The 26,661-nt window shown below is 37.9% G+C and overlaps 2 protein-coding genes across 2 annotated transcripts; both read left to right on the top strand.

Annotated features, from left to right (window-relative positions):
• The first annotated feature begins 726 nt into the window (after positions 1–726).
• On the top strand, positions 727–11,122 carry ovol1a (ovo-like zinc finger 1a). Its single transcript, XM_084712973.1, has 5 exons — positions 727–1,236; positions 8,553–8,782; positions 9,238–9,474; positions 10,142–10,286; positions 10,384–11,122. The coding sequence occupies exons 1-5, from the start codon at positions 1,137–1,139 to the stop codon at positions 10,713–10,715; spliced, it is 1,044 nt and encodes a 347-aa protein (XP_084569099.1). The 5' UTR covers positions 727–1,136; the 3' UTR covers positions 10,716–11,122.
• Positions 11,123–14,127: 3,005 nt separating this feature from the next.
• On the top strand, positions 14,128–26,063 carry mus81 (MUS81 structure-specific endonuclease subunit). Its single transcript, XM_084711967.1, has 17 exons — positions 14,128–14,220; positions 14,493–14,643; positions 14,820–14,964; positions 18,439–18,521; positions 19,300–19,431; positions 19,519–19,599; positions 19,759–19,847; positions 20,665–20,865; positions 20,948–21,118; positions 21,292–21,419; positions 22,054–22,166; positions 22,428–22,547; positions 23,001–23,096; positions 23,220–23,351; positions 23,534–23,637; positions 25,217–25,300; positions 25,728–26,063. Exons 2-17 carry the CDS (start codon positions 14,503–14,505, stop codon positions 25,792–25,794), a joined length of 1,887 nt encoding a protein of 628 aa, XP_084568093.1. The 5' UTR covers positions 14,128–14,220; positions 14,493–14,502; the 3' UTR covers positions 25,795–26,063.
• Positions 26,064–26,661: the final 598 nt, after the last annotated feature.

Raw genomic sequence — 26,661 nt, forward strand, 5'->3', positions numbered from 1 at the left:
ATATTTTTGATAAATTATCAATTCATTATGAATTATATTTATAAAAGTTCACAGAATTTATACTTATTATTTTTAGCATGTTGCTGAGGCCCCCATTTTGACAATCATTGATTCACACATTTCTAATTATTCCAGGTCTAGGTTTTCCTTTTCTTTTCTTTTCTGTTCTTTTCTTGTTTATTCCTGCTTGTCTTCAGTATAGTGTTATTGTTTATTTGTTCTTTACCTGTTTTGTACGTTATTGTTGAGCAATAATGCTTTTTTTCTAAGGTCTTTTCATGCACTTTTACACTGTTCTCATAGTTGCAAAACTAAACTTATGCTGTTTTACTGTTATTTACTGTATGGGGTTAAAAACAATGCGTATTATCAGCCTTTTGACTGTTGTGTTACTGTTGTGTTACAGCTCCAGAGTGAATGTGTGTGCAGGCCATGTATGTGTATATGTTGTGTAACTGCAATTCACCCCCTCTTCACGCGCTCTAGTCCCCAGATTTTCCTCCTCTTCTTCTTCTCTTGTTCTTTGCACCGTTGCCCACACCTTAAAGCGGAATGGAGACGAGGTGGAGGCAGAGAGAGGAGGGTAAACCGGTTCCGCAGGTATACTGAGGCCTAACCCGTGCTCTCCGCGTCTTGTTGTCACCGTTATTTCTGACGCGCATGCGCGCTGGCGCCTGTTTCCTGCTTTTCAAATGAGTACCTGTGCTGCTGCTTTTCGACCCACCTCTGTCGACTCCGTTTGTGTGTGTGTGTGATCAGGATACAACCTTTTTTTTCTCCTCAGCCCGCTCCACCACCCACTCACACACACTCCCGTTATTTCAGCCTGCTGGAGGTGATATTCGACTTTACCTGTCCGACTGCACACCTGAGCGGACTCACCTGTCCCGACGCCGAAACACTTCTTCATTTTCATTTTGCTGCCGAGCTGGAAGGAAAATCAGGCTGAGAGAAAAAGGTGTGTGAAGACGAAAAAAGAATAAAACACGAAGAAAAGGTGAAGGGGGAAGGAGAAGAAGAAGGGACCGGCACCTTCCATTTTTTTTTCTTCCCAACTTTTGGAGTTTCCTGCTTTTGTAACTTTTAGTCGTCGCTTTCCTTCAAACTTCTCTTAAACGAGTAGGTGGTAATTGAAAATGCCGCGGGCCTTTCTGGTGAAAAAGGCGAATGTTTCGCCGGGAAAGCGGAACTGGAGTGAAGTCCCGGATCATGAGCGAGGGGACGTCTACATCCCAGGTGAGTCCTCGCTGCTGTAATGAGCCATATTTGTTGTTTTAAACACAGAAAAGGCGGCGTGTTGTGCTGTCCAGACGCGCGTTTGGGTGCTTTTACGCACGGATTTGTGTGTTTCATGCGGTTTGAAGTGTCAGTGTGGCTGGTGGGACATGAGAGGAGGGTGGTCAGGTTGAGATTGTAACGGGGCGGCTGCAGTCCGGGGCCACCGAATAACGGGAAGCACGGCGGGCCGTGAAGAGACAGAGTGTGGTTCCTGAATGCACCAAGAAGTTGCGTATTTTCTGTATTTCGGTGTCTTAGATCCCATTTTAATGTTTGACTTTCAATTGTACGGTCACACTCGTTTTAAACATAACATATGAGCATGAAAGTCGGTGTATTTACCTCTATTTCCATATCTGTCATTTGTGTGTTGTGGCCTATCAGAAGGGCCCGTTGCTTTTCACATACCGACCTTCAACCCCAGATTGCAACGTTCTTCCTTGTACAACTCACATTGACTTATGAAGCCCAGATATTATACAGTCTCCCGAGTGGTCACTCAGATCTGGACTACTGGTGACTGATTGAGTTAAAATCTCAGAACAAAGTTGTGATTTTCATGGTACAGATGATTTTTAAGCATTGTACTGACCAAAGTTGTCCTCATGTCCTTAACCTAAAACAAAACAATGAGCAAAGACATGAAATTGATTGATTCTGACACATAATGGGGGATATATAATAATGGTGATTCCATTTTATGCCACTTTCCACTTCTTCTCCACCACATTTTAGAGGGAAGTATTATATTTTCCACTCAATTTTGTATCTGACAGCATTACAACCTCGCAGATTAATAATGCAGAATATTCAGAGCTGCAACTGATAAGTACTTTAATTATTCGACCATTTCCTTGATTAATCAATTAGTTGTTTGAACCGTAATATATCAAAAAATGGTGAAAAAAGTCCAAGATGACATCCAAAACATGTCTTGTTTTGTCTACTGTCAAGAAAGACTAAAGAAAAGAGAAAATATTAACATTTGAGATGTTTAAACAAAACAAAACATCAGTCAAAGCAATTAATTACTTCTGAAAATAGTTAGCATTTAATTTAATAGTTGATAACAAATCAAGTAATCAAATATTTGTTGCACTTCTAAAAATATTATATAAAAATAAATTATGACATGTTATAGATTAAGCTATGCAGCAGTCTGTAAAGGAACAGTTATAATCCAATAATACAACAATACACTTTTATTCTGAAACGGGCCATTCTGCTCAATCAGAACTTTTCCTTTTGGTACTTTAAGTATATTTTGATGGTAATAATTTTGTACTCTTACTGAAGTATAATTTTGAACTACACTGTAGTGATACTGCTTTTATTTAAGTAAATGATCTGAGTACTTCCTCCACCATTGACAAGAGTTGAGTTGACAACTGTCAAATTAAGGTTTGGCGTCTTTTGGCTACGTTATTACCCCTGACTTTGCATTTAAATGACAAGTTAAGGGAGTCCACCTCTTTCCCAACAACTCTTTCGCTCTCTGTATTTACGTGAGAACAATCCCTATTGTTGCCATCGGCGGAGTTTTTATTGTAAGACCACGTTGGTATCAGATAACAAGTAACGGACTACACCCTAAACCTCGCTCTGCTTCTCTCCGTCACCATCCCCCTCTCTGTGTCTTTTCCTCCACATCCCATCACCGTTAACTTTTAATCATTGACTTTTACATCCTCTCTGCTATTCAAAGCCCAAACATTTAGATGAGCTAAACCGCCGCTAGTTTTCTGGTGGTTTTAAATGCAGGGAAAAGGAACTAATCATGTCGAATAACAGTTAATAATCTTAATAGAAGGATGGAGGTATCTCTGGATTGATAAACGACACGTGAAGCGTTTGAAAGCTTCTTTTCAGCACAGAAAACAGACAGTTTTCTAGGGCCACATTTACTTATTTAACTCAATGATTGCTGTGTAAATTGTTGGTGAACTCTCATTGTTGGCCTTAAGCAAGAACCAAAACGAGAATCGGTTGTAGAAAAGTCAAACATGTTATGTTAATAACGAATTTGTCGTGAGAACCTGTCTCGAAGATCAGCAAATAACTGAACGTCAGTGCGTAATTACGCGCAGTTAACAATCCTCGCCAAACCCAGCAACGGTCTCAACTAAAGTTTCAAGTATGTGCCGTTACTTGACGTACCTGCCTGACGTGTGTTTTTTGTGTGACAGAACACACACACACACACACACACACACACACGCACACACAGACAGCGAGAGAGAGAGAGGTATGATAATTGCCCTCAGAAACAGGCAAGTTGAATGCTTTTATGAGGCGCCAGATGCCATAGGTTTCGACAGTTTTCTATCTCTCTCTCTCTTTCTTTCTTTCCTTCTCTCTGTGTGTGTGTGTGTTGTAGGTGTGTTTATAGGAGTTTATTTTTATCTTCTAATCCACAAACATGTGCCTGGGCCTGTTTGTAAAGGATCATCAGCACCAAATCAGCCTCTGTTAAGTTTATAGTCTGGTTTATCCCTCCTTACTTCCATACACACGTTACAAGTGTGACGTTTATCAGTCACACCTGCTGGTTTATGTGAGGAATAACATTGTTTATAAATGCAAGAAATACACTGAATTTAATATAGGCCCTCATTATTTAATAATATAAAATGTATGATATTATAATAAGGATACCTTAAATTTGGTTTTAGGAACTATTTAGGAACTATTCTCCTTTGCTTTTTTGCTAATAGTCAGATGTAGGGGTGTCACAATTTCAATATTAAATTGAAAAGCAATAGAAATGAGCTCGGATATTTAATTATCAAAAGCAGAATCAGAATCAGGCATGTGTCAGAAAAACAATCTTAAATGACAAAGCAGCATAACTAACCAGTCGTTATATCACACACACACTGATACCATGTAGGCAATAATTTTAAAGAGTCATTTGAAAATATAAATGACAGTTGGGCATAAAACCAATCATCTGTTGATCATGAAAGACTGGAAACGCGAGAGAAAATCAGCTAATGTGGCTCTGTCCAGAGGTAAAAAAAAGTTATTTTATATCATGTTTGTTAATCTGCACAAAAACAGAAGTGTCAAAGAAGATATGTCCTTTCATCACCATGAGGTTGTCAGGCAACCGGCGGAGACTCCAACTGCTTCCCCCTGTTTTCAGCGTTTATTCTGAGTTAAGCTAAGCTAAGCTAACCAGCTGCTGTTTCTCTAAGTTCTTTGAAATAAGGTGTCCCTTTTGGGGTCTAAAAATCAGCCCTGCGGTGCTAAAAAGCCTCTCACAGGTAGCCGAGAGATTCACTGGACGCCTTTTCTATGCAGCTGAGGTTACCTCTAGAGTCGTCTTGTTATGTCTTTTCCATTGTTTTCATCTTATGCTGTGGTTGTATGTGGTATGCACAGATGGATACACCAATGAATCTTCTCTCTGTGTTACTGTCCCATCCATTTAGCTTGAAATCAGTCTTGGTGTTGGGAAGGTGGCAGGCAATGATGCAAATAAAAAGTCATTCCCCTCAAATACATTAAAACCAAAGTGACGCACCTGTTTTGAAAATGTAAGGAGTAGAAAGTACAGATATTTGAATTAAAATGTACAAGGTAAAAAGTTGTTAAAAACATAAATACTTAGGTACAGGAATTAAGTGTTTTGTCACTTCCTACCCTTGTGCATGTGTGAGTTCATCCCATCATACTGTGGGTTTCCACCCTGGTCTATCCTAAAACTGCTGCAAGGTTAATGTTTATTGGATGGGAGGAAATGTAACGGACCTTACAGACAGCCTACTGCTGCAGCCAATACGCCTTTGGCAAACACACACGGTTTCACACCCTGTGTTTGAGAAAGTTATCTACTGATTGTTGACTCTTTCTCTTAGCTGAGCGACGTCAAATGAAATATTAAAGTACATTAAGAACGACACAGCTCTGTCTTCCTCTCAACATGGGGGTAGTCGGGGTGTTTTAAACCCCCTCACCCTACCTCCCAACCTCACGCACTCTCACCCAAGCACACACATGCTTCATTCATTGGTGAAGGGGAAGGAGGGGTGAACAAACAATACAAGATGAGATTAAATGTCCAGCCAGCAGCCGTCACCACAGAAACTATCACCACGCAGGAATAATTAAGAAAGATTTTAAAATGTGAGAAAACAAACAAAACTCTGATTCCCCGACAAAATATCCTGTATGTACTATTTATGTATGGAGTCGGTAGTGAAAAAAGAAAATCTATGGAAATATAAAGATTAATAATAAATGTGGAGATACTAAGACAAATAACTAAATATGAAAAAATTAGCATCAAATAATTTTAATTGATTTTCACATTTATTTGTTAATTTATTGCTGTGTATATTTATATATTTTTCAACATATTTAATATACATTATAAATTTATTTACTTGCATAAATTACTCTATTTTTTCCGAATTGTTTTCATTTTTGAATATGTCTTTTACTTTCATTCCTTTATTTTTCCTTATATTTTCCCTGTTGCTTTTTCTTTGCCCTTGCCAAACTGTGAATCAACTGGCTTTCATATATATGTAGTTTTTATATTTTCATATTCATTTGTTCTTTTATGTAATTCTCTTCGTATTTTCACATTTTTTTATTATTCTTTTCTAAACTTATTTTTTTTGTCACTCCTATGACTCTATATTTATGTTGAACAGAAGGCAGCAAAGTTACAAGCCTGCACTGGTAAATAGTTTAGAAATGATAATGAAAGGGTACAACCGGCACAAGTTTTCTGCACAAACTCCATCCTGTAGACTAGCTGAAGAATGGACCATCATACCGCTCATAAAACTGGCTGTTCTAGGAGCTGCAAGTTTCTCATGTAGCTCAGGTCAGTGGAGATGTTTGAGCATTAATTGTATCACCACTGGTTCGATCCTCAGCTCAACAGGCATAGTTTAGTGCTCAATGACTGCCTGCCACTGTGTTGTCTTGGTTCATACTCAGATTTAAAGGGTCAAAGCTTGAGACTTGAATGTTTTTGTTTTCAAGTCAAGTTTCAAGTCTCAAGTCTTTAGGATATCAAATAAGTTAAGTCTGATAGCGGCCAACTCCAAGACGACTCTAGGATGGATGGATAGATAGATAGATAGATAGATAGATAGATAGATAGATAGATAGATAGATAGATAGATAGATAGAGTAGTAGTAGTAGTAGTAGTAGTAGTAGTATAGGAAATAGGGAAGAAGCCAGGTAAACTTGCTGAACTTGTATTGGTGCACAGAGCAAAAAGGGGTGGGACTTAGGAAGGGTCAATTCAGGGGAAACTGTTTGTGTGTTGTGGGAATACTAGACATTATGAATCACTTGCATGAGGAAGATAAATACAGAGTCTAAATACTTAAAGCTGCAGTAGCAGCTGTAGCAACAGTGCACCTCTTTTATTTTGGAACATCAGAATAAGAATATTATGGCAAGTAATGCAATAAGCCAGTCATTTCTTTTTGGTATTGGCCAAACATATATGTCTTTTGCACCAAGTAAGTGTAAAGGTTATATGTTGACATTATCTTGTTAATTATTTGGTCATGTCGTCTGCTAAAGTATTAATATTGAAAAGTTTCAAACACTACCCAGCTCTAGTCAGTGTTACCACATTGGTAAGATCCACAGAGGCTCAGTGAGTGATCTCTTTACCAAATATGAGAGGAAGCAGCAGTTGACAGAGAACACAGAGCTGTCACTGTGTGTCACAACGTACCGTTAACTCTGCTTAGCTGTACAGATCAGTTCTTATGTCTCTTCATCTATATAGCTCCCTGTGGGGCTTCATTTGCATTTACATTTGTGTTTTATCTGATTGAGGCCCTGGAGAGTCAACTGATTCGTTGTCTCCACCGAGCAGGACCACACCTGCCTGTGGGCTATCTGAACACACACACAAAGACATGCACGCACACCTGTACGATGGAGGCTCAAAGGTTTCTATGACCCTACATTTTTCCATGTTTGTGTGGTGTTTTGTTATATTGTGCTCATACACACAGCACACACACACACAGACAGGCATCCACCCCTGCGGAGGCGGATTGTTTGAGGAAGGTACAGAGCTGGTGCTGCAAGACTGTCTGGTTGGACAAGTCTAACTGCAGTGGTAATGTGATGTGTATATATGTGTGTATATGTGTGTGTGTTAGTGGACATGTGTGTGCGTGCAAATAAGTCACACTAAACAATAGGCCAAACATGCACACACCCACACCCACATAAATACAGACACATATTTAACTCTGCGTGTTTGCTAATTGAGAGATTGTGCAAATATGGGGCCGTGCAGGCTGGCAGCCTGTTATGAAATTCTTTATTACAAGAAATGTGTACCTCAGTTCCCTTCTTCCTCTTCTGTTTTCCTTGCTTTCTTTCATGTCTCTCACCCTCTGTCTTTATTTTGTCTATTTATTAGATTTCTTATCTTTTTTTGCCTGTAGTTACATTTATATATCCAGTGTTCTGGCAACAAATAACAAATGGTTAATTTAAGACATGTATCATGATTTACTAACGTGCAGGATGTAAGGCAGTTCATTTTAAGGACAATGCTCATGTCCCCATCATCATCAAAAATGTCCTAATTCTCTGATCGTACCTGCTCAAATCTGAATATTTTCTTGGTTCTTTCATCCTCTGTAACGATAAACTCAGTGTCTTTGGGTTGTGGACAAAAATTTGAAGACATCATCTTGGGCTTTGGGAAACAGTGATAAACATTTGTCACCATTTTCTGACATTTTATACACCAAACAAGTAACTGGTTAATTGAGAAAATAATCAACAGATGAATTCATAATAAAAATAATAATTTGTTGCATCCCTAGTTTTGTATCTTTTACTTACCATGTAAAAAATTACTTTTCTACTGTAACTGTAATGCATGAAATACAGTGTGACAATGAGAGAGGTGTGTAGTGATGACTCTACAGATTATCACCTGAATCTGCAGCTTTCCTCGGCTTTACAGAGCTTTATAGTGAGTTTTAGCTCACTGTTTAGCTGTAACTGCAACTTTACTGTTTGGGTTCACTCGCTTGGTGTCTTTTTTGACCACAGTAGGCAGATGTTTTCAGAGTAAAAGCTCCAAAAACCCACTGTACGCCACATGCTCAGGACCAAACAGACACAGTTAGAGACTAGCTTGTTAACATAGTGGAGCATTCAGAGGCTAAAGACCCAGATATTTCCCTCAGGGGTGTGTCCAAAAACATCACTTATTGCAGGTTTAAGAGGAGATTTAAATAGTGATACTGACTCTTCCTCTCTCTCCCACCAGTCTCCATCTTCCCTCCATCCGTCCTGATGATGGAAGCAGAAGCCAGCCCTGCCGAGACGACACCACTCTGCCTCACCAAACAGTCTCTCTCTGACATCCAAACGCGCGCCGAGCTGCCCTCCAGCACGATGCTGGGCCGACCGCAGAGCCCGCCGTCTTCACTGGAGGAGAGGTCAGAGGTCAGGAGGAGGCCGCAGGGTGGCCCCACATACATCCGATCCAAAATAAAGGTGAGGAGACAAGTAGTGACCGACAGAGCAAAGTATTGATGCTGCTTTGTGAATATGAAACAATATATTTGTATCTTATGTTATTTCAAACTGAGAAAATTTACCTGCAGCTGTTTGTTGTTGTAGAGAAGTTTGGGTTATTTCTTCCTCCAAAAATTAACATTAATAGCACTGTATTCCCTCTGTGAACTTTCCTCATATCGTCAAATTTTGCAATGCTGATTCTTGTTCTGCTCCACAATTTTTTTTTCTTATTTAATGGCTTCATGTAACTAACATATTCAATAATATTCAGATATTGGCTTTATTTACATATCAGCTGTCAATTTGTTTAAGTGTGACATTGTTAAATAATGATTTTATTTTGAAATGAAAGCTTTATAGCTGCATATAAATTAAAAATTTGACTGTACTACTGTCAGTACTCAAGTTTGTGTTCACTCTCTTCACCACAGGTAACTACAGGCGAGTTACCGCCCGTTCCTTCTTCCATTCCTCCCTCTCTTCCTCCCATTCCTACGCCGCCGTCCTTAACCCCACACGCCACTGGGATACCACTTGCCTTGACGACAGCCTCAACCTCTGCCCATCTGGAAGTGGTCCCCATGGTGACCAGATCAGCTGGCCAAAGTCAGAGTTTATCGACTGGGACGACTGGGACGACTGGGACGACAGGGACGTTCGTGTGCCAGGTACGCCAGTGACATTGGAATGACAGTTTTTGTTGAAGCTTCAAAACTAAGAGCCAGAATGTTGTAATTTGAATATTTTATATCATATATTTTTTTAACTATTTTTTTTGTTAATACCAACCAGGAAATGCCTGCACACTGAGTACAACCACAAAATGTATTAATCTTAACATTTCACAACAAGTTGGATCTTCACCAGGACAAAAAAAAACATAGTAATTATCCTTGTACCTGCATGATATGCATATAATTACACCTCTTTAATTTTAATATGCAAGTCAGCACGTAGCTACTTTAGCAACAAGTAAAGCCATCTGTTCATCGAGAAACTCCAGAAATATCTGAGAGTTGGAGGAAAGAGTTGAGGGGAAAAAACATAAAATATGATCCTGTGTCACCCAAATCAGTGAAAAAAGTTTTTTTTTACAGTAACAAAGACGCTCTATAAACTGAACTGACAGTAATCAGTGAGGCCTGGCCTCCACAAACACCCCAGCACCATCACTAAAAACTTTGAGAAAGTCCGTCATTGGAAAGAAAATTAGTACATTGTTTTTTAGGACATTACAAACTCTGAAATACCACATGGGAACTTTAAGCCCACTTTAAAATGGCTGAATATAAAAGTAAAGTGAAATGGCCCTCATGGTATTGTTGCTGCTTGTAGGTTTGCCAGAAAAGCTTCCACCACCAGCGGATGTTAAACAGACATGTGAAGTGTCACAACGAGACCAAGAGACACCTGTGCAGCTTCTGCGGCAAAGGCTTCAACGACACCTTTGACCTCAAGAGACACGTACGCACACATACAGGTAGCTACGCACTTTCATATTCTCATGCACACTTGGATAAACATACAGGTAACACATGCAAGAAAGCATAATATAACTTTTCTGCATTATCGTACAGGAGTCCGTCCTTACAAGTGCACCCTCTGCGACAAGGCCTTCACCCAGCGCTGCTCCCTGGAGTCCCACATGAAGAAGATCCACAGCGTCGTCCAGAAGTACGCCTACAAGGAGCGACGCAACAAGCTGTACGTGTGCGAGGAGTGCGGCCACACGGCGGGGACCCAGGACGAGCTGCTGGCCCACCTCCACTCGCTTCATCCCGACAGCCACCTGCTGAAGGGGAAGGCTGCGAGGAGAGCAGCAGCAGGTGGAGGAAGAGACGGAGGGTCGACGCCAGGCTCTCCTCAGGGAGCTGATAGTGATGATACGACAGGATCGGCAGGGCAGTAGAAGCCCGGAAGATCACCAAAATGACAAACTCAGGGGGGATGGATGAAGGACGGATGGATGTGATGGACAAAAAATTTGAAGTGATACAAGACGGGTAGATGACAAGTCATAATATATCACAGTGGGTACGATTATTGTGTATATAAGGTATGTGTGTGTTTGTGTATGGATCTGGGTATCTGTATATAATGCAGACTACACATTAAATGAAATACAGCACCTAGCTAATATATGTTTTTTACATGGGATTGCAATGTGGATGACATGTTTTACATTACCAACCTGTTTTTCTTCATTTCTAATGCATGTGAACATTACCTGTGGGCTTCTCTGTACAGGAAAAAGATGAGTTTTTCTATGAAAACAATACTTTTTTTCATTAAAGGGAGTAATATATTACAAAAGAATTAATTTTGCTTTTTTTGTGACAAATCGTGCCTTAATTGTAAGCTGCATTACAGATGCATTCTGGTTCATTCTGGTGTTTGAAGTTAACCGTTTGTATTAGAATTTACCTTCAGAGGGTGCAGGTCCTCTTCCATCATGTTGCATCACAATGTTTTCAGAGATAATAAGTAACTAAGTACTTTGTTACTGTACTTAAGAATTTCAGGTGTCTGTACTTAAGTATTTATTTTTCCGACAACTTTTTACTTTTATTCCCTACATTCTAACACAAATATCTGTACTTTCTACTTATTACATTTTCAAAACAGGCTCACTACTTATTATTGTTGATTATTTTAATTTTGCATTGTTGTGCTCGGCCATCCTAACATTGAGACTGACTTCTACCTAAACTGATGTAACACAAGAGATGCTTCCTTTGGTATCTACTGTCAGTGCATATCACACACGACAGACTTACAAAGACATAAGATGAAACAGACAGCAAAACTTAACTACATAGAAACGTCAAGGCTCAGTCAGTTTTGCACAGAAACAGCTGGTAGAAATGTCCATCACAGGGTGACTCTTTTACTTTTGTACCTTGAGTACACTTCAGGGCCTCACCTTTACTTACTTAAATAAAGGTGTTGAATCAGTACTTTTTTTTTTACACAAGTATCTGTACTTCTGGAGTAATGAATGTTTGTACTTTTGCTACCTTTGCATGCATCTACAGTAGCTCAGGCAGACAAACCAAAACTGACTGTAGATTTGGCCTTTTGTGTTTTTTGCAAGTATCACAGATGCCACCATATCTGATACTATAATGTTCTTTAGACTGTCAGGATTTCATGGTGTGCACAGTTGGTTAGTTCAGTTAGTTAGGAAAAACATATAGTTAGAGATACAGGAAAAAATCTATACAACATTAGGATTATTTTTACAGATATTCCACTTACGATATGATTCACAAGTGGGGGGAGCAATACATTTTGCATCACAATAATCATTAAAATCATAATGATTTTGGGGGTCTGTCAAAAAACACTTTTTTCATATCATGAGAACAAGGTTTGTAGGCCAAGACATCTCTGCTGCTCTGTTGAATGTTATTGTCACATTTTTATTTTATCAAAATTATATTATTGCACTTTGCCATGCTGCAATTTTGATAATATTTTGATTAATTGTGCAGCCTTACCGTGTGCTGGCCAGTATTCAGAAATAACACACTCATACATGTTTTGTCATACAGCGTGCAGTTATGCAATAATACTCAAGTAAATTTTTATTAATGTTCATTCAATTGAATTCACTAAATTGTTCAAATTAGTGAGTGGAATCTAAAAAAAATAGTAAATTAGAGGTAACTAATACAAAAAATGCTTAAATATTTATATTAAAGCAGAAAATGTTGATACAAGCACAAAAGGAATTCTTGGTGTGACTGTTGACATGTTTAGAGCTGTAAATCAGGGTTCTCAGTACTGAATAATAGACAGTTTGTATGTTCAGCACTGAACAAGCAGGCTAATGTCATTCCATCCTTTAAAATATAACTTTCTGTAAGGGAAATAGTCGATACGTACATTTCTGTGGAGTTTTGATTTAATTTTAATTTCTGTTTCCTCCTATTTTAAGTTTTCAGTCCAACAATTCAACCTCATATTACAACTTAAAGTGTCTTTATGGGCTCATTGTGATTCATTTGAAAAGAAAGCCGTTAGTTAATTAGGCTTTACACAGCCTCTTCACACTGTGTATGTGTGAAAGATGGCTGTTAAACACTAATTGTGCTGCTTCATCCCCCAAGCTTGTGACTGTGTCTTTATGAAAGAGGGAGGTTGTGGTTGGGAGGGTGAGGTTGGATTCTTGGTCTCTGTCAGGTCTTGTTGGAGGATTCCTGCAACCTCCCTTCAGCCTGAGGACACGTGGAGGTAGATTCAGGTAACAACTACATAACGGTCTGAAATGTTAACTGACACTGAGTCATTCTGTCATTCAATAAAATCAACTCTGATACATCTGAATAGTTTTAAAGCTATATTTAACAGTGTTTGTTGTTTATTGACTAAATAGTTTTGCTTGTATAAGGTCATTTGTTTTTTAGTTCAGTAGCACAATCCTTATTTTTAGCTGCGGCTCTAAGGCAATGTTAGTTTGTCAGTCAAACACTTTGGGCCACTTTGAAATGTCTGTTGAATGGATAGCCTAGAAATGATGCAATCAGCCCTTCCCAAGGTATGAATCCCTCTGATTTTGGTGATCCCTTGAGTTTTCTTCTAGTGCCACCATGAGGTTAACATTTGAGATTTCAAGTGAAATTTCTTGACAGCTATAGGATGAATTGTGACGAGCTCAAAGCTACATTACTTGTGCAAACAAATCATGTCTGTCAACACTCAACAAAAATACACTTCTGGTTTTGCTCCCATTTTTCATGAGCTGAACTAAAACATCTAAAAGTTCTTCTATGCACACAAAAGGTTTATTCTCTCATTTTTTCCCCCACTAATTTGTTGAAATCCGTGTTAGTTAGCACTTCTCTTTTGCAAAGATAATCCATCCATCTAACAGGTGTGGTTTATAAAGATGCTGATTAAACAGCAGGAAGGCACAGATGCCTTGAACTGGTCACAATAAGAGGAAACTATAAACTATATGTGCCAAAGATATTCAGTAAACACTGAACCTTGGCTATTTCTCACATGCTACAGATACAAACTGTTTTTATCCCCATGAGGGAAAAGTCATTAACACCCTACTCTGCCTCTGATTGGCTTAACAAACAATTACTAATTTGCTAAATTAATTAAAATCATTCATTAAGTTCATTAAGATAAACAGTTGGGAACCACAGCTCTGGGCTATGTAAGTGAAAAAAATGAAGGAAATTAGAAATACCAGTACTATTTAACAGTTATTTAATAATTAATTTCGTTGTTCAGTCATTATTTGACTTTTTATTACTTATTCCGCCGCTAGATGTCCTCATTCATTTTACTGTTCGTTGTCCCGCCTCCTTCTTCCGGTCATGTGACTATTGTCAACAAGGAAGTGCGCTGTGTCTTTGAATACAAGGCGCCAGCAGCTGCTGTAAACTCACGAGTTAAAGGTGAGCCGCATCTCCAGACATGGGCACGACTTGTGTTACGATTTCTCTCATAAATCGCTCTACACATATTGTTTGTTACTTTTACATTTGGTGACTTGATGGCGAAAACGTCCAAACTGCTAATCAGTGTCTGCTAACGTTAGCTTCTGGTAGCTAAAGCTGCAAGACACAGCTGCACTAAGTTGTCTATGTAGTTATATTTTAACATGTTGCTGTTGTGGTAGGTACACGTGTTATTCTATTAGTCTATCGTGTTGTTCCTCTGCTTTCAGATCCAGAGGGATGCCAGCTTCGGAGCCGGTCCGGTTGGGTCGGAAACGCGTCCTGCCTTCCTGTCCGAACCCGCTGTTCCTGAAGTGGCTCACTGAGCTCCGGGACGAGGCGAAAGAGAAGGGACTGAAGATCCAGTACACCTACCAGAAAGTAAACACGGTCATCTGCTCACTTCACATACATGGATCAGACTTTGAAAATGAAGTCATAAATGAATCATCGCAAACTGAACAGAAGACAAAGTATTTAAATTGAAGCTAATCCGTAAAAAGCAGAACAAGATAATCATCTTTATTCTTATGTGTTTTGTTTTTGTCTTTTTCCAGGCCATCAGCTCTTTGAACAAATATCCACTGCCGCTTCAAAACGCCAAAGAAGCAAAGATCCTCCAGAACTTTGGAGACGGCATCTGCAAACTACTGGATGAAAAACTGCAACGATACTATAGAGAGAACGGCAAGGATTTTGTTTGTAGCTCTTGCAGTTCGGTAAAGTTGGAAAGATATTCACAGATTCGGACTTCCGGCATCAATAACTCATTAGTGATACGTTGTCAAAACATAAACGAGGCCTCTTTCCCATCGTTGTAAGGTAGACAATGTGCTACAAGCCCAGTTTTATCAAAAGTAGCTGTCTTTCAAGCTGCAGAAATAACACTGGTGTCTATGAGCAGCCGGCTGTGAGACGAGTGGATAGGGACCGTCTGCAAATTGCAAAACCGCTACAGCAGCGAAGAGAAACACTACACAGATATTCAATAACTTCACTCTTAAACAATGTAGTGCCACCAAAATCACTGCAGCCATCAACTGGATGCTGCTGATCATACTACAACTCTTGGTTTGATATTAAAAGCATTTTTTCAGAATTTTAAGAAATTTTATTAATAATAAAATTTAATAACCTCTCTTTTATGTACTGTAGTGCCACCAAAATCACTGCAGCCATCAACTGGCTGCTGCTGATCATACTACAACACTTGGTTTGATATTTTTTAAAAAAAATCATAATTTAATGGAGGTTTTATTAATAATAAAATGTAATAACTTCTCTTTTAAGTACTGTAGTGCCACCAAAATCACTGCAGCCATCAACTGGCTGCTGCTGATCATACTACAACACTTGGTTTGATATTTTTTTAAAAAATCATAATTTTATGGAGGTTTTATTAATAATAAAATTTAATAACTTCTCTTTTATGCACTGTAGTGTCACCAAAATCACTGCAGCCATCAACTGGATGCTGCTGATCATACTACAACTCTTGGTTTGATATTAAAAGCATTTTTTCAGAATTTTAAGAAATTTTATTAATAATAAAATTTAATAACTTCTCTTTTATGTACTGTAGTGTCACCAAAATCACTGCAGCCATCAACTGGATGCTGCTGATCATACTACAACTCTTGGTTTGATATATTTTTTAAAAATCATAATTTTATGGAATTTTTATTAATAATAAAATTTAATAACTTCTCTTTTATGTACTGTAGTGCCACCAAAATCACTGCAGCCATCAACTGGCTGCTGCTGATCATACTACAACTCTTGGTTTGATATATTTTTTAAAAATCATAATTTTATGGAATTTTTATTAATAATAAAATTTAATAACTTCTCTTTTATGCACTGTAGTGTCACCAAAATCACTGCAGCCATCAACTGGATGCTGCTGATCATACTACAACTCTTGGTTTGATATTAAAAGCATTTTTTCAGAATTTTAAGAAATTTTATTAATAATAAAATTTAATAACTTCTCTTTTATGTACTGTAGTGTCACCAAAATCACTGCAGCCATCAACTGGATGCTGCTGATCATACTACAACTCTTGGTTTGATATATTTTTTAAAAATCATAATTTTATGGAATTTTTATTAATAATAAAATTTAATAACTTCTCTTTTATGTACTGTAGTGCCACCAAAATCACTGCAGCCATCAACTGGCTGCTGCTGATCATACTACAACTCTTGGTTTGATATATTTTTTAAAAATCATAATTTTATGGAATTTTTATTAATAATAAAATTTAATAACTTCTCTTTTATGCACTGTAGTGTCACCAAAATCACTGCAGCCATCAACTGGATGCTGCTGATCATACTACAACTCTTGGTTTGATATATTTTTTAAAAATCATAATTTTATGGAATTTTTATTAATAATAAAATTTAATAACTTCTCTTTTATGTACTGTAGTGCCACCAAAATCACTGCAGCCATCAACTGGCTGCTGCTGATCATACTACAACTCTTGGTTTGATATTTAAAAAAAAATCATAATAATAATAAAAAATAATCATAATCTTCTCCTTCATGGTGATATGCAGGTTATGCAGACTGAAAAGATCTGAGGTAGAGCTTAATTGAAAGGTGTTCCTGATTGGCTAGTGGCTTCATCACACTTTTGTATCCTTGTGTGATTGGTTTAAACAGAGTGTCCTTGAGGCAGCAATGACATCATCTTTTTCACTTACGAAAAAATATTTTATATCAAACCAAGAGTTGTAGTATGATCAGCAGCAGCCAGCTGATGGCTGCAGTGATTTTGGTGGCACTACAGTACTTAAAAGAGAAGTTATTACATTTTATTAATAATAAAACCTCCATAAAATTATGATTTTTTTTAAAAAATATCAAACCAAGAGTTGTAGTATGATAAGCAGGGGCCAGCTGATGGCTGCAGTGATTTTGGTGACACTACAGTGCATAAAAGAGAAGTTATTACATTTTATTATTAATAAAACCTCCATTAAATTATGATTTTTTAAAAAAAATATCAAACCAAGAGTTGTAGTATGATAAGCAGGGGCCAGCTGATGGCTGCAGTGATTTTGGTGACACTACAGTGCATAAAAGAGAAGTTATTACATTTTATTATTAATAAAACCTCCATTAAATTATGATTTTTTTTAAAAAAAATATCAAACTAAGTGTTGTAGTATGATCAGCAGCAGCCAGTTGATGGCTGCAGTGATTTTGGTGGCACTACAGTACATAAAAGAGAGGTTATTAAATTTTATTATTAATAAAATTTCTTAAAATTCTGAAAAAATGTTTTTAATATCAAACCAAGAGTTGTAGTATGATCAACAGCAGCCAGTTGATGGCTGCAGTGATTTTGGTGACACTACAGTGCATAAAAGAGAAGTTATTACATTTTATTATTAATAAAACCTCCATAAAATTATGATTTTTAAAAAAATAAATATCAAACCAAGTGTTGTAGTATGATCAGCAGCAGCCAGTTGATGGCTGCAGTGATTTTGGTGGCACTACAGTACATAAAAGAGAGGTTATTAAACTTTATTATTAATAAAATTTCTTAAAATTCTGAAAAAAATGTTTTTAATATCAAACCAAGAGTTGTAGTATGATCAGCAGCATCCAGTTGATGGCTGCAGTGATTTTGGTGACACTACATTGTCTAAGAGTGAAGTTATTGAATATCTGTGTAGTGTTTCTCTTCGCTGCTGTAGCGGTTTTGCAATTTGCAGACGGTCCCTATCCACTCGTCTCACAGCCGGCTGCTCATAGACACCAGTGTTATTTCTGCAGCTTGAAAGACAGCTACTTTTGATAAAACTGGGCTTGTAGCACATTGTCTACCTTACAACGATGGGAAAGAGCCTCGTTTATGTTTTGACAACGTATCACTAATGAGTTATTGATGCCGGAAGTCCGAATCTGTGAATATCTTTCCAACTTTACCGAGCTCTTACTTGCATTGTATTTTAGATTGTTACAAAAGACATTGCAGAGGATATATTAAGTTAAACGACATGCTTTACATGGTTTGTCAGGGAACAAAAACATTTCAGGACAGCAATGAAATGAAACGAGACAAGGAGAATTTTTCTTCGATTTTAAAGTAGTCTGAAAGTGTGACAGCAGCTCCCCTGTGTTCACCTTCTGTCTCTTTACTTCTTCTGTAGGTTCAGGCGCTCCAATTCACACTCTCCCCAAAGGGTTGCCCCCTCCTGGCACAAAGGACAACAACAACAGCCTGGCTCCCTCAAGGAAGGTAAATGGAGAGTGTGGGTTTATTTCACTACGTAAAGATACAGTTTACAGCAATACAACCATAGTAACATTTACAAACAAACAAATTCATGGAAATTAATAAATTCATTGGAGGTAATTATTTTCTAAAAACTGATGGAAAAAGAATCTGCTTATGGCTGGGTGCTATTGTCATAGTCAACGAACATTTTTTATTCACTACCTGAGGATTATTCAGACATTCGCAAAAGAACAAACTTAATTGATTATGTTTTCAGGTCTCGATCAAGGTTTCAAATGTAAATGTGATACCTGGTCTGAATGTTAGAGCTTTTAGAGGATGTTTACACACACTAAAATTACTGGATATGATTATATCTAAGCAGGTATTTAGTGTTCTTTTTATGCAGCAAACACAGTTTGTCACTTAGCACATATTTTAAACTTTATCATACAATACTGCTTCAGCAAATATCCCAAACAATAACTTGTTATATAGTGCTGTGCGATATGACATTTTCATAACCAGATTAAGAATTCATTATATGTCCCATTTTCTGTAAATGTAATAAATAGTTTATATAAAATGACCCAATTTCTTATTACATTTTGAATTATATACTTGACAAGTAACAGGTGCTCATGCATATTTGATTATTTGTCACTTTTAATTTAGATATTGTTTTGTGCAAATTTTCAATTTAGCACATAAAGTATGAGTTCAGACAAAGAATGACTTCAGTGACACGTTGTGATCTCTAACTTTTTTTTCCTGTTGTCTGATCCATCATTCCTTATAGAAGAATGCAGCAGAGGATCAAGGGAATGAAAAGGGAGGAGGGGGAGGCAGGATGAAGAAGAAGAGGGAGTACGTGCCCCAGAAGAGGTCTGGGGGTTATGCTGTTCTGCTCACCCTTTACAGACAGTCACAGGTACACCTTTTTCCATCAAGCATAGCTAAAATATTTAAGTTGAGTTTTCCTCTGTGGCCTCATATCATGACTTCTCTCTCACTTTAGATCCCAGGCAGTAAAGGTTACATGTTTAAGATGGAGCTACAGACAGAAGCTCAGCATCTCTGTGATAAGAGTTTCACTGTCGTAAGTGAAATATTATTTATTATTATTTACATTCCAAACCAATACTCAGATTAAGCCCTGCTATTGATTTTGCTCTCTCTATTTCTTCTTGTACTACAGGTTTATTTCAAAAGTCTTTTGCTCACTGTAGTTTCCCTCTTTCATTTTGTTTATCTGTAGCCTGATCTAGGAAGTAAGTACACAGCCTGGTCCTCAGTGAGCACGCTGATTCAGAAGAACCTGGTGATAAAGACCCACAACCCTGCAAGGTACACAACCACACACCATGCAGGTGTCCACACTTCAAACAAACATGTCGGTTTGGTGATGTTTGTTTGAGTTTTTGATTTATTTTTAGCTACACTATCAGCATGCATATCCATAAATCCTAAGGACTGCATGCAAACAGTGGGGTTTGTACAAAGTCTTGAAGGTTTGGAAAATGCTCAGTTTTAAACATTTTTTTTTCAAGGTTAGGAATATAAAAACATTCAAAAATCTCCTCAACAAAATGTCTGATTTTCAACATAATCTGGTGTTTCCTCTACACAATGACTCATAAAAATAAAAAAAATTGGAATTACAGGCAACTTGCAGCAATAGATTTTTGAATTGGAGCCCAACTCTAACTCTTAAGTTTTACCAACTAGTGATATTTTGTTTAGAAAATTTACTTTTCTTCTTCAGATAAACTTGAACCTTTGAATTTTAGAAACACACAGAAAAATGTATTTCAGAAATTGTTGAGTAAACTGACTGAAGTAAAAGTGAATAATGGGCTTTCCGAGTCTAGAATTTTTTTGTTTCGGTACCTTGAAAGTGCTTGAATTTTATTTGTAAAAAGCTCTTGCCAAGTAGGTTTTCACATAAAGGAAAGGTAGTTTGGTACATAACAGTCACAATAAACATATTAAGAGAAAAGAAGTACTACAGAAGTGAGGAATCATGAACATAAAATAGAAAATTACAATAAAAAATAAATGCTGTTTGTGTCCGGTTGTTACATATTTAACACATAAAACAGTTCAACTCTCACTTTGCATGCAGCTAACTCTACATTCCACCTCTTTCATCTTCCTCACTCAGGTATTCTCTGACAGAAGAGGGTCTGTCTTTGGCAGAGCGACTTGAGACAGCAGAACATGGTACTAAAGACGGCCCAGAGGGAGACAGAGGGGTTAGAAGTGAAGGAGAGGAGGACGAGGAGGAAGAGGACGGTGGTCCTGGAGTTGTGGACCTCACTGGTAGCGATGATGGAGAGGAAGAGCAGGAAGAAGAGCGAAGACAGTGAGTGTGCATTAAATGAACAAAATCTTCATCTTCTGCTCCTTTTCCTGCTGGAACAAACTGAATCATCCTCTCCTTACAGCCCTGCAGAGGGGCTGACTTGTGTCGCCCAGCCGAGGAGCGAGGCTGACAGGACGGGTGCTTCAGGAAAACCCCAGAATTCACAGGCAACAAGCAGAAAGCCAAATGCAGGATGTCTTCTACCTGGAACCTATGAAATTCTACTCTGTGTTGACTTCATTGAGACAACTGGGTAAGAGAGCTGTCTGATATCTGCCTGATTCAAAGAAGCTGTAAGAACCTGTGACTCTTGATTTCATAAATGTGTGAAGTTTTATTTACTTTGAATTTAGTGTGTTTCTAAATCTGACTCGTCATCCTGAAAGCTTCTGTCAGTACACGTCTCATTTTGATTTGGTTGTGCAGCGGCAGCCACCATCGTAAGCAGGAGCTGGTCAAAGAGCTTCAGAGAAACGGGGTGAACTTTGATGTCAGGAAGCTTAACGTCGGAGACTTCCTGTGGGTTGCTCGAGAAAAAGTCGCACCTGTTCCAGGTAACAGACACACACACACACAAAGACAAATCTAGGGAAGAAATGGCAGAGAAAAAGTGATAAATTTACCTTTGAAACCTACTTTTACGGAACAAAAAGAAGACACCTTTAAGCAGGACTTATGTCCTACATATTTCTGCAAATTTCTCGCCAAGATGGCCTATAATTAAAAGGGATCCATTACTAAAAAAATTAGGAAGCACTGCTGTACAGTATGGTACTTTCATTAATTGGAGACATAGTAAGACCAAATATAGACCAAAACTAATCATAGCTTCTGTGACTAGGGCTTCGGTTTCTTTTTTATCACAAATGATGTCATCAAGCATGCTTATTCCATATGTCAGGCCTGTTTTCTCGCTTACTTTCGAAGCCATGTTTTCCATCTCTCACTTTTTGACTCCAGTCAGAATAAAGTTTTCTCCTGAGCATCTCTTTTTTTGTCATCAACTTTTTATTATTTTGTGCTTCAAAATAGCAAAAGACAATTTGACATGGGCATCTCTTGTTCAAGAGTTCAGTAACCAGCAAGGATTTCAGGGAATATTCAAATATGGTGACCAAAAAAAACAAAATAAAACAGTAATCATGAAAAGTATATCATGGGACATGAATGTTGCTTGTCTCTCTCCAGGTCAGTTGCGGGCTCCTGCAGGCAGGGAGCTCGTTCTCGATTACATCATTGAGAGGAAGAGGATAGACGATCTGTGTGGCAGCATCATCGACGGACGCTTCAGGGAACAGAAGGCTGGTTATTTATGTCATAAGATTATAAGTTGTTTAGTCTGTAAAATGTGAAGAACAGTTAACAAATTTCACAATTACAAGAGTTCTTCATGACTTGAAATTGATTGTTTTGACTGACAAATAGACATAAACCCCAAAATATTTTCAGTTTGTAAGAAGCTGTCGATTCTCCATCCATCCATTCTCATAAAAATGTCAATCAGATTCTCTCTGTTAAGTCTGACTTATTGGGTATAACTTTCCTTTTCTTCCTTGCTTCAGTTTCGGCTAAAGAGGTGTGGTCTTCGTCGGCCTGTCTACCTTGTGGAGGAGTGTGGGACGGCTGCGTCCCACCTGAGTTTACCTGAAACTACACTGCAGCAGGCCATAGTCAACACACAGGTGCCAGTACACACACTACATTTACATGTCAGATCCTGACCAATATTAAGGAACAATATTGTCTTGACGCAGGTATTATGTTTAAATTAACTGTTATATTACAGTTTCTGTTGTTCAAAGTTTGTATTTTCATCTCTATTTCTAGTAAAAACCCACCTTATGTGTATCTTTAACACAACTTTTTGATTGCCAAGTTGAGCGATCTGTGCCAAAATGTTCTAATTTTGTTTAACAAAAAGTCAAAAACATGTGTGGATATACAGTTATAGTTCTTTTTAAACGTTTGAATCCCTAGAACACTAGAACATGCTGAAGTCACTACACACGGATACAAAAACACCACAGTTATTCACCACGCAACTAAGAGCTCAGTCGTAGTGATTTCGTGTGTGTTCTGTATATACAGTGTATGTGTGCACTGGTCATTTGTGTGTGTGTTTGTGTGTGTGTTAGGTAGTTGATGGCTTCTTTGTGAAGAGAGTCCAGGATGTGAGAGAGTCAGCAGCCTACCTCACCGTCATGACGCGATACCTGACGAAACTCTACCAGGTGAAACACACACACACACACACACAAACACGCACAGGTATTTTCGCTTAGATAACACTGAACCAAACCCACAGACTCACTCTTCCTAACTCTTGTTTTGTCCTTTTTTAATCTTTATTTCAGAACCGTACGCTGGTCTGTCGCTCCAGAGAGCTGGAGGGTGATGGAGAAGGGAGCGATGAGGAGGACAGAGGGACGCCATCCTGCTCTCTCATTTCTTTTGCAGAGTTCAACCATGGTGCAGTCAAAAACAAGGTGTGTTTGTGTTATTTCCATTCACCTGTCTGTCTGTCTTTTTAAAAAAAGATAAATACTACAAAACCTTTTTTTTATAAAGACAGACACTATTGGACCTTACTAAGTTTTTTTCTTTTAAAGCAGTGTTGCAGGTGTGTTTCTGAGTATATAAATCCTTGTTTTCTTCCTTTCCCCTTCAGTGTCAAACAGTTAGAGAAGTGTTTGCCAGACAGTTGATGCAGATTAGCGGTTTGTCTGGAGACAAGGCAGCTGCTATACTGGAGCACTACAACACTCCACACAGGTAACTCTCACATTATTCTATCTAGAGATATTTTAAGTTCCAGTGAAACAGCTAAGAGTACTATTTGCTTCTGCAAATGTAAAACCAAGCAGTTAGGGAGGGACTTGGTACAGATATTGATTGGCACGGCCGTGCCGCGACCCCATGCAAACTCACGATCATAAAGACAGACAGAAAATAAACTATTTAATTACGTAGCCTGCTTATCCATGCAAGAAGCACAAAGAGCAAGGAGAAAGGACTTAATCAACAAAATCAGAGCAAGTAAACATAATCAGATGCTGAAACGCTTCAACAAAATTGCGGCACACACGTGACATCACAAAGCCGCACCTGGTGGAAGTCCCCGGTAATAATCATAATCCTGGTTTTTGTCACTGACGAAAAAACAGATGATAATTTAATGAAAATAATTCATGATGACAAAAACAATGACCAAATTGCTGATGAATAAAAACAAGATGAAAACGTTTGGGAGGGACAAGCAGAATCTGATATAACTTGCGGTGTTAATTAATCCAGAAACTCTGCTCTGTCCCTGTCTCTCTCCTCCAGAGCTCCACAGAGCTCAACGGCTCTCTGTGGACAAGCGGTGGCTTTGTCCCTCTGCTCCACCCCAGTTCTCATGTGGCTTTTTTGCTGAATGTTTTCAACATGTGCTTAATATAGTGTCACCAGCAACATTATATTAAGCTACGGTTATATTGGGGTTTCAATTTGTTTAATAGCTTAACGGCATAGGATTACTGTTACTAGCAACTCACTTCTAAGTTGTGGTGGGCCTGTAGGGTCGGATGGAAACAGTAAATAAGGTACACTGACTCACACTATGAATTTAGGGAACATAGAAGTGCCCACAGTGAAACATAATGCCCCAGCTGAAAAAAAAAGACTGGGTTACTGCAGTAATGTTTTAGTAAAAATGGCCTGTTGGTAAAATTGTTTCTTGTAGTTCTGTAAATGTCAGTAGGGAAATGCATGGGCATGCTGCAGGGCAGGTTTTGAATATGTAATATATTAACATTTGACCCAAAAAATATAATTAAAAATGTAACAAAAACAAGACTGCACATGTGAAGAACTGCAGCATACTTCATGACAGACATACAGTGGGATAAAGGAGCAGAAATGTAGTATACTTGATGTCAATAACAATAACTGGTTAATAAATGTTTCCTCCAGGAGCATGAGTTTGGAAATTCAAGAGAAACCTTTAAATGATGGATTGTGCTACATTTTAGTTGACTAAATTACCTGTCGAGTCAGTCGACTGTAATCTTATATTTAGTTGACTAAAACAATTCTGATGACTAAAAACTAAAAGCATTACTAAATGACATATAGTCAAAATACTATGAACAAAAATAAGTAAAAATTTGCTGTCAAAATTAACACTGTTGCCCACTAGCAACAGTTAGCTAGTTTAGCAACAAGTAATGGCAACCAGCAAACATTTCTTTTTCTTGTTTTTTTCCAAAACTCACTTATATGAGACCAGACTTACTGAAAATGTCACTGTTGTGAGAAAAGAACATTAATGTTACTTTAAAAAATATTTTTTGTTCTCTCTCAATCTCAGTCTTCTGACAGCATATGAACGGTGTGCAAATGAAGCAGAGAAAGAGAAACTCCTCTCTTCCATCCGATATGGGAAACTCAAAAGGTTTGTAGAGTGTAGTTTGATTAATATTTTTTCAGTGTGTCAGTGATTCATGTTGAATTTGTTGTTAGCTTGAAAGAGGGAGAGAATTTCATACTTTTGTCAAAATACTGCAACTTCATTGAAAATATCCTGAACCAGGAGTACTTTCGAAAAATATACATTAATGTTGTGAATGACCTTTTTATTAATAAATAAAAGAACAACGCCACATGCCAGGGTTTAAACCTTGGAACTCCAGTGTTGATCATTTTCATGTCAGTGTAAGTTAAAGCATTATGTTCACCTGTAAACTCTAGGACTTGAGCCTATAAAACCCATAGAATAAACTGAAAAACAACACATGCAAAAATAAATATGATGAAACACTTCACACAGGCAAGAGTAATGGCAGTTTGTTAATCCTTGATTTTCTGTCTTTGTTTTTCAGAAACCTGGGCCCAGCTCTGAGCAGAACAGTTTATCAGCTGTACTGTACTCAAGGAGCACTGTCATAGATGCACACACTCACCCACGAACACTACTTCACTTGTTTGCTGTTTCATAGATGGATGCAAACTCAAGCTCACTAACCTCATAATGTGAATACAGCCAGTCTTTCATGTTCAGTCTCAACTTTACTTGAATAAAATCAGAGGATGTAATGTATGTGTTTATGTAAATGTAAAGATGCTGCTTTATTCTGAGTACTGTAAAATGTTACTTGTATGAAGAATTTCAGAAATGAATCCTGATGTTACATTAATAAAGTTTATTTTGAATAGTATTCAGTTGTTCTAAAGCTATAATTTGTAACATTTTTGTTTTTTGATAAGTTGTACTTTATTTATATTGTTATGGACTAGTCAAGTCTAGGGGTTTTACTTATGAGTATCTGATACTAGTCCTAACCTGGTGTGTGTTGGAAAGGGAAATTAGACGGACACTAGAACAGAGAAAGAGCCAGAAGATGGTTTAGTTTACCAAGTAGTGTGCTAACAAGTGGCCCTTGGACCAGGCCTTGCCAGTGCTGGTCCCTGCTTTTGTGAGTGGCAAGCTCTGTCTTGTTCCTTCAGTTCAGTTTTAGGTTGTTTGTTGGATGGATCCTGATATGAAAGAGCTGGTTTTCAAACAAAAGTCCTTGAGCTGGAAGTTGATGAAGCTATAATGTGTGACACTCATTCAGCTGCCACCATTGTTCATGTATTTTTTTTTCTCATGAGGCTAGGCCCTTCTTGTTATTCACTTTAGTGGGTGTTAAATGAGTGGATAAATGCTTCAAAAAAATTCAGCAAGCAATACAAAGTCCAGTAACAGTTAAAGCTCAAAGATGGATCGATAATGGCTGTCCATGACCTGACTTCAAACTTGAAAGCTTTTAAGTT

Source organism: Lutjanus erythropterus, chromosome 23, assembly GCF_056507025.1.
Source record: "Lutjanus erythropterus isolate fLutEry1 chromosome 23, fLutEry1.hap2, whole genome shotgun sequence".
Taxonomy (NCBI): domain Eukaryota; kingdom Metazoa; phylum Chordata; class Actinopteri; order Lutjaniformes; family Lutjanidae; genus Lutjanus; species Lutjanus erythropterus.

What these genes read in the sequence shown, in the direction of transcription:
- ovol1a (XM_084712973.1), top strand. Translation starts at nt 1,137, where the DNA reads ATGCCGCGGGCCTTTCTGGTGAAAAAGGCGAATGTTTCGCCGGGAAAG. An exon ending in AGGGGACGTCTACATCCCAG is followed by an intron (nt 1,237 to 8,552) that starts GTGAGTCCTCGC and finishes CTCTCCCACCAG; the next exon opens with TCTCCATCTTCCCTCCATCC. An exon ending in ACACGTACGCACACATACAG is followed by an intron (nt 10,287 to 10,383) that starts GTAGCTACGCAC and finishes ATTATCGTACAG; the next exon opens with GAGTCCGTCCTTACAAGTGC.
- mus81 (XM_084711967.1), top strand. Translation starts at nt 14,503, where the DNA reads ATGCCAGCTTCGGAGCCGGTCCGGTTGGGTCGGAAACGCGTCCTGCCT. An exon ending in CACTACAACACTCCACACAG is followed by an intron (nt 23,638 to 25,216) that starts GTAACTCTCACA and finishes TCTCAATCTCAG; the next exon opens with TCTTCTGACAGCATATGAAC. An exon ending in CGATATGGGAAACTCAAAAG is followed by an intron (nt 25,301 to 25,727) that starts GTTTGTAGAGTG and finishes TTTGTTTTTCAG; the next exon opens with AAACCTGGGCCCAGCTCTGA.